The 14,483-nt window shown below is 43.1% G+C and overlaps 1 protein-coding gene across 1 annotated transcript; it reads left to right on the top strand.

Moving 5' to 3' along the window:
- Positions 1-1,976: 1,976 nt before the first annotated feature.
- Positions 1,977-13,065, top strand: LOC103582958 (serine/threonine-protein kinase SIK3-like). The gene is given in 9 exon segments (XM_008564409.1): positions 1,977-2,041; positions 4,265-4,408; positions 8,285-8,435; positions 9,163-9,288; positions 9,556-9,641; positions 10,105-10,214; positions 11,188-11,527; positions 12,122-13,009; positions 13,011-13,065. Coding segments are annotated over 8 exon segments (1,863 nt in total). The 5' UTR covers positions 1,977-2,041; positions 4,265-4,301.
- The last annotated feature ends 1,418 nt before the right edge of the window (positions 13,066-14,483 follow it).

Here is a 14,483-nt window from a genome sequence, read left to right as displayed (position 1 = left end):
CAGCCCAGAGTACTCTCTGAGTTCTGCACATCTTTATACATGTCTGCCTACTGGATAGGTTTAGTTGATTATCTCATAAGTACTCACTTTTAATTCAATATGCCCTAAAATGACCCCCTTGGATGACAGTGAATGTCCTGGTTATACAAGCTAGCAATGTGGGTTTTATCTTTAACTCTTCCCTCTCCCTTATTCCCTGTATCAAATCAGTTATCTAATGCCTGTGAATTAAATATCTTACTTCTCTCCATCACCAGTGCCCTTTATTTAACTCATGTCACTGTCATCTATTGCTTAGACTAACACAGTGGCCTCCTGACTAGCTTTCTTGCTTCCAGTCTTGTCTCCTGATCCTTGCCACCAGCCCTTTTCACACTGCTAGTTTACTCAAATATAAATCTTATAACATCATGCCCCTGCTTATGAAAGCCTTCAGTGATACGCCACTGCCCTTACTCAAAATAAACTTTTTAGTGTGGTGGTCGGGGCCACAGTGTTCCTCTCCTGCATCATCTACAGGTACTTGCTGCCTGATCCTATTTACTCCACCATTATAGAACTGAGGAAAGGATGTGGAAACTCTAGAAGCATTCAAACAATGGAATTATTCCAAAAGGTTTTTTGTTTTGTTTTGTAATTATCATCTGTGCTAGTCCATTTCTGTTGCTTATAACAGAATACCTGAAACAGGGTAATTTATAAGTAAATGAAATTTATTTCTTACAGTTTGGAGGCTGAGAAGTCCAAGGTCCAGAGAACACATCTGGTGAGGGCCTTCTTCTTGGTGGTGACTCTCTACAGGGTCCCATGGCACCCAGGGTGTCACATAGTGAGAATGGGCTGATCAAGAGAGCTAACCTTCTCACTTGCTCTTCTTTTAAAGCCATCATAACCATGCCCGTGACAACTGATTAAATCATCAACCCATTACTCCATGACTGCCTCAGTCCATTCACAAAGGCACAGTCCTTGGGATCCAATCACCTCTTAAAGGATCTGCCTTCTACCACCACATTGGAGGTTAAGTTCCAACATGGGGTTGGCGGGACGTTCAAACCACAGCATTATCCATTTTGAAAAATGCTCTTTTATAATAATTGAAGTATGGTTTTTTGCTCCAGTGCCCGAGGCATGGTGATTATGTGAACCACCAGGCTGTGAGGAGTGGTCAGGGATGCACAGCATCCGGTCCTCATGCAGATGAGAGTAGACCATGGTGACGCGTGCACTGTGGTGGTTCTTGTGTCACTTACATGTTTTGGTGGATAACAACTATTTGAAAGCATTGAATGCAACTATACAAGTATATGTTATGTACTAAAATGTACTTTTAAAAAAAGTTATTCTGCTTTCCTGGTGTTAAGACATCTTAACTCTGGAACTAACATTAATATGAAACAATAGGTCAAGTCCTAGCCATTACAGGTAAACAGTCTTTTACTATATTTTCAGGTTCTCAAATACCTACAGGTCTTCTCTTTTCTCTCAGCCTAGAAACCTGTGACCCATTTCCCTTCTTGTCTGACTAGCTCCTATGCCTCCTTCAGGTCTCAAGTTAAGTTTTACCTCCTCCAGGATGTTTTCCTTAATTCCCAAGTTCCCCCATTAGAGGACTTGGTCATGCTATTTTGTAACTGTTTACTTGTCTCTATCTTCCACTGGACTGTAAAATGAGGGCAAGGACCCTATCTGTAAATTCACATTTTACCTCGTAACATAGTAGGCATTCAGCTGTTTGTTGGATGAATAAATGAATGCATGAAATTGAATAAGAGGAAGAAATCCAAATTAATATTACCTAAGCAAGGTAAAAATGGAAAAGTAGGTGTATTAAAGTTCATTATAACCTAGGGGTCCTAGAAAAGTTTTGTAAATAAGAGAGTTAACAGAAAGTGCTGTCCCAAGTCCAGAATAAGAGACATTATAGAATAAGCTGCCACCTTGAACTTTTCCTTCCTGTCTCTCTGCAGGCAGTGCCAGCAGTTACCCCTGTGGACGAGGAGAGCTCAGATGGGGAGCCAGATCAGGAAGCTGTGCAGAGGTAATGTGACATCTGGCAGTGCTTGCAGAACGTCCTTGGGCAGGCTCCCCCTGCAACCAACGAAAGGTCACTTCTGCCCAAGGAGGTGGTACAGTGCAGCTTCAACATTTGTGTGGTCTCTTTGCTCAAGCCAGATGGCATGTTTCTCCCCACGTGGAAGTAACAGAAGACTACCCAGAAAATTTCATTTCTGTAAGCGCCATTGGAAGTCCCCTAAGTGACAGCAATAACCATAAGAACTTTTTCTCTCCTCCCTCCTTCCTTCCTTACCCCTTGCCTTCATATTGCAACTTTAATAGTATTCACAAGGCACAAAGCCTGCTCCTACCTGCCAAGAACTGTTTACTGAAAAGGAATTGGAGATTTGGGATGACAGTGATCCTAGCTAGTCTGGCCATGGACCTCTGGCGTGGACTCTTCCTTTCCAGGAGAATGAATACCTCTCGTACTGTTTGCCGTGTGCTTCCTCCACTCCCTTGTACCAACAAAGAGATATTGAAAAAAAGAATATGGGATTCGGGCCAGGGACAGATGCAGATATCCATTGTTTGCAGAACCTGTTGAGAGATGCCTAATTCACAGAGAATGGCAGTGACCATCAGGCATGCTGTACTGTATTAGCCCCGGTCCTCAGCTCCACGCATGCCCCCTTGTGGGAGTTGTCTTTCTCATTTTCTGGGGAGGGGGTTTCACCAGAAGCCAGCATGTATTTTCCCAGAAATACAGGTGTTCTTCAAGATTATATGTTTTTCCCTCGAGGGAAGTTGAAATAAAATGGTTTTCATGGGCTCTTGGGGAAACTTTGGATGTCTTTCTCAAATGGATATTAAACCATTAATGGCTTATTCTTGGCAAGTTTACATACCACTAATTACTCCACAGTCTGTTAACTGATTTTAGCTTAAATGGGCAAGGTAGTTAATGAGACAGACCATTTTTTAAGAACCCGACAGTTGCTGGCCAGTACTTCCTTTCTTACCCCTAGTAGCTCTGTATGATAGCTGCTTTTTGAAAAGAAGCCATTCCTGTATGGAAAGAAAACTGTGGCAAACAGGGATATTTGCAGGTAGTGCAGCTCCTTCTACAGCTTAGCCAATAAAATGAAAATTTTTCTCTTGATGCTGCTGCTTCCTAGTTAGCTGATAACATGGTATATAAGGTTGCATATGGGCCCTACTGGTATCATGAAGAAATGAGAAATTAGGAAATTTACTGCCTTCCTACCTTAAAAGAGAAAGCAAATGTTTTATGTTATCTTCTTTGTCTTAGCATTTAATTCCTCCAGCTCTATCTTCTTTCTTCTTTAGATCAACATTTAAAAGGTACAGTCAGTTTTGATATAATGAAAAGAAATCATTATATCACCTTCCTTGATTCATGCCCAAGAAGAGCAGCAGTGTTGGAGGAAGTCATCACCAGATGCAGGGTGACTGATCTCTTACTGATGGTATTGACTAAGTGGAGGGTCTGAAAGATCTTCAGAATAGAAGTCATCCACTTAAGAGAAGGCTTCAGCTTTTGAAACTCTTCTGTTTTTCTGTCTTGCTTTGCCTTTTTTCCCTAAAAACATTTCTAAACATTTCATGTGGTTTTATTTCTTCATTCTCTACAGAATGTTGGTTCCCTGGGGACAATACCAGTTTTTCTTTTCTGATGATTGGGTTACAGTCATGGGGCCTGAAGGAAGAGGTGGTTTTGGAACTCACCCATCTGCAAATGGAAGGATCTATTTTCTGGGACTTGTAGTGAGGACAGATTCAAAACCTGAGGCCTGTGAGATCAAGAGGCATATACGGAGTCCTTCTGAATATCTCCGTTTGCTCATCTCTAGGAATAGTCTTTAGGGCTTATTTCCTCTGACTTGTATTTTGGAAATTTGGAGGGAAAAGAGGAATAAAATTAACATGTAGAAAATAAATTCTTCTGTTGAATGTAATGCAGTAGGAAAATTGATACTCTTATCCTTGTGAGCTAGATCTGCTTTCTCTCTTCTCTTCAATGGCTACTCTTAGGTTCAAAATTCAGCCACTTCTATGTTATGCCAACTTGTTGGCAAGTTAGATGTGTTTCACTTTCATCCAATCAAGGATCTGTTTGCTATAGAGCACTTTTTGAGCTCTGGCACTATTTCACTGAGTACTTTGGATTAACTTCTAATGCTTCTTGCAGAGGGATATTCCTGTCTGTCTTTTTTACTATGAAATGTGCTCCTGCTTGTTGCAGGTACTTGGCAAATAGGTCCAAAAGACATACACTGGCAATGACCAACCCTACAGCTGAGATCCCACCGGACCTACAACGGCAGCTAGGACAGCAGTCTTTCCGTTCCCGGGTCTGGCCTCCTCACCTGGTACCTGATCAGCATCGGTGAGTAGCCACATGAGCTGTCTGAGCTCCTTGAGGCTCATCGGACAGGCACCCTTCAGACTAGTCTCACAGTGATGGTGACTAGCATCAAAGCTTTGAATAGGAGCCAGCTGTCATCCTGAACTCATCTTCTCAGCTCCTCGCACTAGGCAATGCACAAGGAAAAGGTTTGCTCCTGGGCCCTGAAGCGATACAAGATTCTTCTTTCCCATTACCTTGCAGACGTGTTTATTGTCTACAGTTGATTGCCATCATTCTAAATGTTGACTCATAGATGAAATTGAACTTGAGAACTGCAAGGAAGTGAAGCTCTCAGAAGGCCAACTGGAAATAGGAGGATTTGTAGCAATATCAATAGACATTTTCTTTACTAATTCATCATCTTCAGAAGAATGAGCATATCATGTCATGTAACCATTGGACAATGAGCTTGGATGTGGAAGAAGATACATTCCCTTGTGAGTGGTAGAACTGAGATGCTGCATCCTCTTGAGTGATGTGCTTGAGAAGTCATTCTTTGAATATTCTGAGGGCGAAATCTTTTGCTAGGTCTCTGTTATATTTATAATTCATTTTCTTGAAAAAATAAGTTTAACCTTTCTGACCAAGAAAACTTCATTGAGTCCAATTAAGCCTGGAAGCAGGGGGAATGACTCTTTGCTAGATTAGGAAGATCTTCTGTGAATATCTTGATGATTAAAATCTTAGCTATGTCCATACTGAAGCTATCCCCAAGTTCATGTGCCACATTTTCAAAGCCACCACCTATTGTCAGAGTTTATTTTATTTCAGTCTTTTTGGGAGCACAGTGAAAAGCAGTCTTACTTGAGAAGGTTGAAAAAGAGTCAGATTCCAAGGAAATTAGGTTTATATGTGTTGTTACGAAATCCTGCAACCAGTTCACACTGGCAAGCTTGATGTGATGTTTTTATTGTGGCTAGTTACCCACTGGGCATTAATGTAATCAGCAGAGGCAGGTGAACTCTGAGCAGACTGAGAAATAATGAGTGCCACGTTGGAACTCTGAAAGAAGATAAACTTTTATAAATGACTGTGAATGACTTAGTAAAAATGGTCTATTAGGAGTAGCAAGAATGAAGATTCTCAAATAAAACTCTGATGGCAGAGAAGGACAATCTTTTTCTAATGAACATCTCTCAGGACCTACTTTGTTTAGTACACATCAAAGGATACTTTGAGTGATTACTGGAGATCTGTCTTCTCTTTCCTCTATAAATTTCCTATGATTTCTCATAACTTTGAGCTCTACACTTGTACCTAATAGTCCTTTTTTTATTTCATTTCTCCTTGTCTCCATCTTCCCTTCCTTCACAGCCTGACACTTAGTTTTTCAGCCCTTGTTATAGTCTATTGTTTAGCTTAAGTCCTTTGGGTACCCTTGTTTAATTCTTAGGTGTTCCTTGGGAGGTATTCTTATCAGGGAATCATAAAGATCAGCACATCTCCAGTCAGCCTTTATCACAGACCCTATATCCTTTAGACATTCATTACAAAAGGAAGACTGCATTGGCCCACAGCTCTGTTTCTGTGATATTCACCTTGCCTACAGTCATTGTCAAGGCCTTGCCTGCTGGAAATCTGTCTGCTGTATCTTTTCATGTTAACACTCTTGGTAGAGTGCTTCAGGGTTCCTGTGGCCAAGCCAGTTTGAACTGGAAGAAAATGAATGCTTTATGAGCAGCAGATTGTGTAAGGTGGGGCATTTGTGCAAACTCAGCATATCTTAATAGGGTCAATATACAAATATGCAGCCAAGAGACTGAAGTTCGTCTTCAGGGGAAAAGAGAAACTTTCCAAAGCCATACAACACTGAAAATGGGTAGCCTAGATAGGTTATTGAATTCCTTTCATTTTCTGGAGTAAATGATTAAAGAATAGCATATGAGGGAAATTCAAAAAGTTCATGAAAAGATTATCTTTCAATCCTATTTTTCCATGAACTTTTTGAAGTATCCTGGTACATATATATTCTTCTAGGGTGTAATAGATGAAGTCCAACATGGAGACAGAAGAGGGGTCTGATCAACCTTTTTATTCCTAGAAGTGTGTAATTTAAAATTGATTCTTTAATGAAGTGTAACTAAAAAAACCCACATACACAAGATGGATTTTATCCAGGTGGGGAAACCCAGTTCCTGTTTGAGGAGTGCAGTGGGAGTATATCAGTCTACAATGAGGCTGTCCTGAGTTTGGACAGGATTGCTAATAAAAATAAAATCAAGCACAATTGATATTATCCATGCTTCTGAAATGAGTACATAGAAATGTTCCTCTGAAGTTACTATGCTGGACTCACCTGTTTATCAATCTACTCAGAGCCTGAGCTTCTGAAAAAGTCATGAAATACCTGGACCTGGGATTATTGCTCTAATGGGAGAGAATGGATTTTGTGCAGAAAGAATGTCTTGTCTGCTTGAAGAACACAGTTTTCTGAGTGAATCAGAAATGCGTGCATTATCAGAAAATACTGAAAGTGTAGGAGTCAAATTTTAGGAGAGAATGCTTTACTTGAAAAACCTGAAGTGGAAATAGAAATGAGAAGTTTTGAGGAAATGGTCCTGAAAGCAGCTTTGATGATCTCTGTTTCTGGATTATGTCCCCCCAAATCATTTATCTTTTGTGTTACTGAAACAAATATATGTTTGTGCTCATTTCATTAACTCACTACCATGTCAAGCTCAGAGTCTGAAATAGAAGTCATCATTAGGAAAGAGAGGGTCAAGGGCTTTCACCTGCTGCTAGAACTCTCTTGACACCTCTGTACAGTCATCAGATTTCTCCTAGTCTCCCCTCTTGTCCTCCTCCCACCCCTCACCACCTGCATTGTATTTGAACTTGCTTGTTAACCTTCCTTAGCTATGGGTCTGCTTCAGCCCAAAATGAGTAATTGGCAAGGGTGGCACATCATTTCGCCCATAGTCAAGTGTAATGTCATCTTTGCCCTGGACACGAATTCCTGATCCTTTCCATCATCTATTGGAATGCTGCCTGGGCAGCCTTTTATCTGTTTACCTCAACCTATAAACATCTCTTTCTGATTAGGTAACAAGTATAGGTGTTAGCTTCTAACCCCGATGCTGTCTTAGGCATTCCTTATCAAAAGCTTGTTCTTTCTTTTTGTAAGATATTGGCTGTGTTCTGATTGAGCAGTGGGGTCTTTGAGGTAATCCACATGATTCCTCTTTCATTAGTATGTTGGCCAGGTGCTGCTGCTCTGAGAAGTTAATTTTCACAGTAGGTAACCTTATTTGTGTTAAGCAGGTACATGCAGAATCCTGAGGCCCCCATTCCTTAAGAATGTGCTGTCTCCATCCCGGGATCAGAAGTCCCATTTTATCCCACCCCAACCTCCACCCTCCACTTTGTAGCACAGAACCTATGAGTTCCAGGTCAGACCTTTGACCACAAAGCTGACTGTGGTTTCCCTCTGGTCATACAGAGATTACTAGTCAGGGAAAACTTTAGGTCAAATTGTTGAATTTTAGATTTCTAAAGGCACTAGATAGAGACATGATTATAAAAACAAGAGCTTATGTTCAGCCTGGCCTGGAAGATATTGAGGAGCTTTTCTGTATGGCCTAGTATATTTATAAGAACTGGACGCATTTGACCCCAGGACCTCACCAAGCTTGGAAAGTAAGCCAACTGAAGGTAAGTAGAAATGAAGATGTGCACCTTCCCTGCAAAGGAAAGCAGGCTAGGGAAATGACCAGCCTCTGCAAATGGAAGTGGCGTAATATGCAGGGCTACACATGCAGCCAGCCTTCTCTGTGTCCATCTGGAATAGCAGTCCCTATGTAATTTGGTGAAAACCCCTGAGTCCTAGCCCCTAACCTTCTCTTCCCATGTATTCAGCTCTACCTACAAGGACTCCAACACCCTGCACCTCCCTACGGAGCGTTTCTCCCCTGTGCGCCGGTTCTCAGATGGGGCTGCAAGCATCCAGGCCTTCAAAGCTCACCTGGAAAAAATGGGCAACAACAGCAGCATCAAACAGTTGCAGCAGGTAATGGAAGAGACAGCAGGCATCTGTGGAGAAGCATGGGTAACACAGGCCAGTACTGCAGGAGGACTGGGGCAGTAAACTTGCTACCCACTTTGTGTTGGCAGCCTGCAGTTTTATAGGTTACAGAAGTGTAGCTTTCTAATGCTCTTTCCTTCTTGTTATGTACAGCTCTCCCCAGGATCAAACTTGCTTCCCTTATGAAGGGACTAAATTTTTCTCCTGTACTTGTAGTTCACTGGAAAGGAATTTGGGGGCTTGGGTTTCAGTGGGAAGCAGCCCCGGCATTCCTTTCGTGATTTAGGGTGCTGGGTCTTGTTGGATCCTGCTCTACATTGTTACCACCTGGCCTACTCTCCAGTTGGTACGGAATGGTGCTCCCAGAGGAAGGAAACATACTTGTACTTCGGGCTTTTATAAGAGCCAATTTCCTTTCTGCCTGTCTGATGATCAAGCTTCAAGTGGCATGTGCTTCGTGTACACGTTTCACACTGGACACTTTCCCTCATACACAGGCCATCCTTGGTGTTTTCTGTTCGTTTATACAGAACAGACTGTGGATACATTTAGTACACAGAGACCTATATAATGGGTTAACTGCTCATCAAGGACACTGTTCTTCTTGTGGCTCGCTCTGCCCATGAGACCTTGGGGCAGATCTGCATCTGCTGAGATCACTGCATGGGTGGGCCTGGCTGCATCCCATCTGCATTAACTGCTTTCCCTTCAGGAGTGTGAGCAGCTGCAGAAGATGTACGGGGGGCAGATTGATGAAAGAACCCTGGAGAAGACCCAGCAGCAGCATATGTTGTACCAGCAGGAGCAGCACCATCAAATTCTCCAGCAACAAATTCAAGTAGGCCTTCACTCTTTGCTTTCTCCAACTTGTTTGGAGTTTGTCTTCAGGCTGATTTGCCTATGCATTTTGGAAGAGATCACTCAGGGCAAAGTGCAGTTATGTTTATAGTTGACATTCTTGAGCTAAGGTAATCAGACCTTTAATGAACAACAGAAGCATAAATCTGAGTCACAGATAGTTCTCTGTTTCTTCCATTTCCGAGAATAGCTCTGGTTAGTTTTCAAGCTCATGGTTATGTTTTTCCTTTCCCCATGTATATTTTAGGACTCTATTTGTCCTCCTCAGCCTTCTCCACCTCTTCAGGCTGCATGTGAAAATCAGCCAGCCCTCCTCACCCACCAGCTCCAGAGGTAAGGAATCTTCTTACGTTATGCTTAAGCCATCGTCTCTGTAGCCTGGTGTCCTTGGCCAGACTCATATGAGAGATGCTGACTGACTTTAGCATTCATCTTGAAAGAATCTATTTGAAAAGCAGAGAAACCAATTTAAATTTTAGGTGCCTTCCTAAAGTCTTGACTTCCCTGTTCCACTTCATTTTCTTAGCCTCATGAACAAAGTAATCTGATATCTAATAACAGGAGGCCAGACACACACCCACAGTGACCTTTGCCTCTGTGGCTGGGAAGTCTGATCCAACAAGACGTGGATGGGTTTAGGTAGACTGTGGTGGACGCCTTACGTATGTTTTTTGGCATGGAAACTTATCAGAACTAAAACAATCATTTCTACTTGTGTGTATTGTGTAGCTGAATCTTAGCTCAAGATTGTACTGTTAACTCAGGAAGTTTCTTTATCTCTTTTGTTGGTTTTAAGGTTAAGGATTCAGCCTTCAAGCCCACCCCCCAACCATCCCAACAACCATCTCTTCAGGCAACCCAGTAACAGTCCTCCCCCCATGAACAGTGCCATGATCCAGTCTCACGGTGAGTGGAGAGGTTGACACTGAACCATTATGTGCCACATGGAAAAAATGACCATCTTAGTCTTGAGCGCCATGATGAACCATTTGAAAGGCAGAATAACATAGTATTTAGGGGTGTGAGCTCTGGAGCCAGACTGTCTTGGTTTGAATCGTGGTTCCACCAATTTCTTAGCTGTGAAACTTTAGGTAAGTTCTTAACTTCTGTGTACCTCAGGTTCCTCAAATGTAAAATGAGGATAATAATAGTATTTAATGAATAAATACATGTAATGCACTTGGAACAGTTTCTGGCACAAAATAGTTCTCAATAAAGGTTAACTATTATAAATATTTTTGATAAAAACTTTTCCAACCCTACCAAATAAAAACCTGCTACCAGAACCTTCCTTATTGTCATGCCTCCATCTGGTTATCTACCGTGCTTGTGGGACCCTCTCTTGTGGGTATTTAGATGAAGGTGAAGATGAATATATCCTGATTGCTACGGTCCCTTGGCAGTCTCCCTAGGCATTCTTGAGAAGAGTCTGAATTGGCCGCAAACCATTCCTACTCAAAGTGGAGTCCCCTACCCAACAACATTGGCAGGAAAAGTAGAATCTCGGGTCCCATCCCAGGCCTTCTGAATCGGAATCTGCATCTTAACTTGGTCCCCAGGGCATTTGTATACACATTAAAGTTTGAGAAGTACAGACTAGATCCAAGCTACTGAAAGTATAATCCATGGCCCAGCTTTTAAGGGATCTTATCAGAAACACAAATTCTTGGGGACCTACCCCGACCTACTAAATCAGAATTCTGTAGGTAGAGCCCGGGAATCTGGTGTTTAACAAGTTCTCTAGACTTGTCTAGTGCACGCTGAAGTTTGAGAAGCACTGCTCTGGATGGTGTCTGGTTCGAGTGTCCTCAGGTTCCCATTACTTCCAGCTGGCAGGTAACCTGGGCACTCGGTCACTCTGATGTTCCTTTCTCTCCAGGTGCTGCATCTCCTTCCCAGTTTCAAGGTTTACCCTCTTGCAGTGCAATCTTCCAGCAGCAGCCTGAGAACTGTTCCTCTCCTCCCAGTGTGGCACTAACCTGCTTGGGCATGCCACAGCCTCCCCAGTCACAGCAAGTGACCATCCAAGTACAAGAGCCTGTTGACATGCTCAACAACATGCCAGGGGCAGCTGCAGGCTCCACCGGGCGGGGCATCTCCCTCAGCCCCAGTGCCAGTCAGATTCAGATGCAGCATCGTACTAACCTGATGACCACCTTCAGCTATGGGCACCGACCCTTGTCCAAGCAGCTGAGTGCTGACAGTGCAGAGGCCCACAGGTAAGGCTCCCTACCATCACCTAGCCCATCCTTCCAAGTGGTTCAGGTGGGAGGAAACCCCTGAGCAGAGTGAGAGAGCAGGAGGGGAGGAGAATGGGTCTGACTAGGCTGCGCTCTTGTTTTGCCCTTTCTAAAATCAGGGCAGTGGGTTTAGGATGAACTTATAACCTATTTATTGACCCAGGATTAGAATGCTAAGGAGACAGAGGAGGAAAATGGCAAAGCTACCTTATGATTTGCTTGCAAAGAAGGAAACGGCCTTTTAGAGGAGTGTGTAAAAATGCCAGTTCCTCTTGTCTATTCTTTTAGGAGTCTTTCCCTCTCTGTCACTCTTCTAAGAGCTTGGTGCCTCTTAATAGCTCAAATGATCTTTTGAGATAGGCCAAGTTGCTGTGTTCAAAGCAGAGCTAGATCTATTACACATACAGTGCCCTACGTCCCTTGGAAGTTATTGGATAAGTGAATAGGGGATAAACAGAGATGATGTGCACATCCCTCTCTTACCCAGTCTCTGTACCATTGGGTGCTCCCTACTGAGGAAGAGTAGTACTTGTTACATGGATGCCTGGTACTCACTCCCTTTTGTGTCTGCAGCTTGAACGTGAATCGCTTCTCCCCTGCTAACTACGACCAGGCGCATTTACACCCCCATCTGTTTTCGGACCAGTCCCGGGGTTCCCCCAGCAGCTACAGCCCTTCAACAGGAGTGGGGTTCCCTCCAACCCAAGCCCTGAAAGTCCCTCCACTTGACCAATTCCCCACCTTCCCTCCCAGTGCACATCAGCAGCCGCCACACTATACCACATCGGCACTACAGCAGGCCCTGCTGTCCCCCACGCCGCCAGACTATACAAGGCACCAGCAGGTACCCCACATCCTTCAAGGACTGCTCTCTCCCCGGCATTCGCTCACCGGCCACTCAGACATCCGGCTGCCCCCAGCAGAGTTTGCACAGCTCATTAAAAGGCAGCAGCAGCAACGACAGCAGCAGCAGCAGCAGCAAGAGTACCAAGAATTGTTCAGGCACATGAACCAAGGGGATACTGGCAGTCTGTCTCCCAGTCTTGGGGGACAGAGTATGACAGAGCGCCAGTCTTTATCTTATCAAAATGCTGACTCATATCACCACCACCACAGCAGCCCCCAGCATCTTCTCCAAATCAGGGCTCAAGAATGTATCTCACAGGTTTCCTCACCCACCCCGACCCACGGTTATGCTCATCAGCCGGCACCAATGCATCCGGAGAGCATGGAAGAGGACTGCTCATGTGAGGGGGCCAAGGACGGCTTCCCAGACACTAAGAGCTCCAGTACGTTGACCAAAGGTTGCCATGACAGCCCCCTGCTCTTGAGTGCCAGTGGACCTCGAGACCCTGAATCTTTACTAGGAACTGTGAGTCATGCCCAGGAATTGGGGATACATCCTTATGGACACCAGCCAACTGCTGCATTCAGTAGAAATAAGGTGCCCAGCCGAGGTAAGTCTCCCCAAAGTAAAAGTCCTGGGCCAGTCTGCCCTAATTCAATCGACTCAGTAATGTTACCTTTTTTCAGATAGTACTCTGTGATCCTAAGAAAAAAAGAATTCCTGAGAAGACCTTCATGACCTTTTTGGGGGAGAAGCATGTAGGAAGTGGGTATTGCTGGGTAAGGGGTCTGTTTTCAAAAAGATAGAGACAATTGACAGTGCAGTCAATAAGATATATTATCATTTCCCCTATTCATACCATGGTTTCCTGGAATCCAGAAATTCTTGACAGTCATCAAAATAGCTAACTTTAACTTCTGCAATAGAAAAATCAGCCATACTAAGGAAATATGATTTAGGGTAAATAGTGTTAGACCTAGAGTCAAAACACCTTAATTCTGGTCTTACCTCTATCATGAATATGATAACCTTGTCTGATTCTTATTTTCCTCATCTGTGAAAAAGGAACCGGAGGAATAATAGTCCTTTGTAGAGTATTTGTGAAGATTAAAACATGTATATATATGTTTGCATTTATACATAATGTTTGCATGAGAAAGAGAGAGAGAAGCACTTGATAAATTGAAATGTATGATATAAAGGTATAACTATGAGGTGTTACTACTGTGGTCATTTCATTAATGAGCTGAGTACAGAATATTATAGAATCATAATGGATCCCTTGTCATTTCATTTAATATCACTTTATAATTAATGGGGACACTCATTTGTATTCTGAAGGAGATTAGGACTACCATCAATAAGTTATACTCAGAAAATGTAATTCATTAGCATCATAGCATTTAACCTAGATAACACCAGGAATGATATCCATCCCATCATTATAGATCTTGCAGTTTATCACTCTTTGGCACTCTGTTGCTATCCAAGGGAATAAAAATGAATTTATCCATAAACCATACAGCCCTGAAACTAAGCATATCTTCTGCTTCCCTCCCTGGAGCTACCTGCCTCTCCTGTCCTGTCCTTTAAAGTCAATACAGAAAACTCAGCTGCAGGGGGAATTAGATCCTGAAGCACAGAGCTGGATAGAAGACCTTGCTCTGAAAGCAATGTACGTGAAAAAGACTTGATGATCTCAGATCTTCCTCATCATGCACCAATAGGAGGGGAAATGTGGTTTCAGAAAATGCTGGTTAAATCCTGAGCTTTTGAACAGATGGGTGTCATCTAGCTTAGAGGTGTACCCTAGCCAGATGCTTTGTGTTCTCCTGTGGCTGCTATGTTTTTAACCAAAAAAAAAAAAAAAAAAAGGACCCAGGATGGTGGGAGCTTTCAGAACCAGGTCATATGTGGAATGGCTGACAAACCTGGGGTGGTTAGGGTTGGGAGGGAAAAACTAAGGAGAAACATTGTACCTGTCAGATGGAAGAAGGGATTAGATTTTTCTGAGTTCATATTATGGGGCAGAACCAAGATCAGGATAGAAGTTGCAGCAAATTTCAGCTCCCTATGGAAGACCTTTAT

This window comes from Galeopterus variegatus, unplaced genomic scaffold, assembly GCF_000696425.1.
Source record: "Galeopterus variegatus unplaced genomic scaffold, G_variegatus-3.0.2 Scaffold18703, whole genome shotgun sequence".
NCBI lineage: Eukaryota > Metazoa > Chordata > Mammalia > Dermoptera > Cynocephalidae > Galeopterus > Galeopterus variegatus.
The sequence above is the reverse complement of the archived record's forward strand: the minus strand, read 5'-3'. Positions and strand labels throughout refer to the sequence as shown.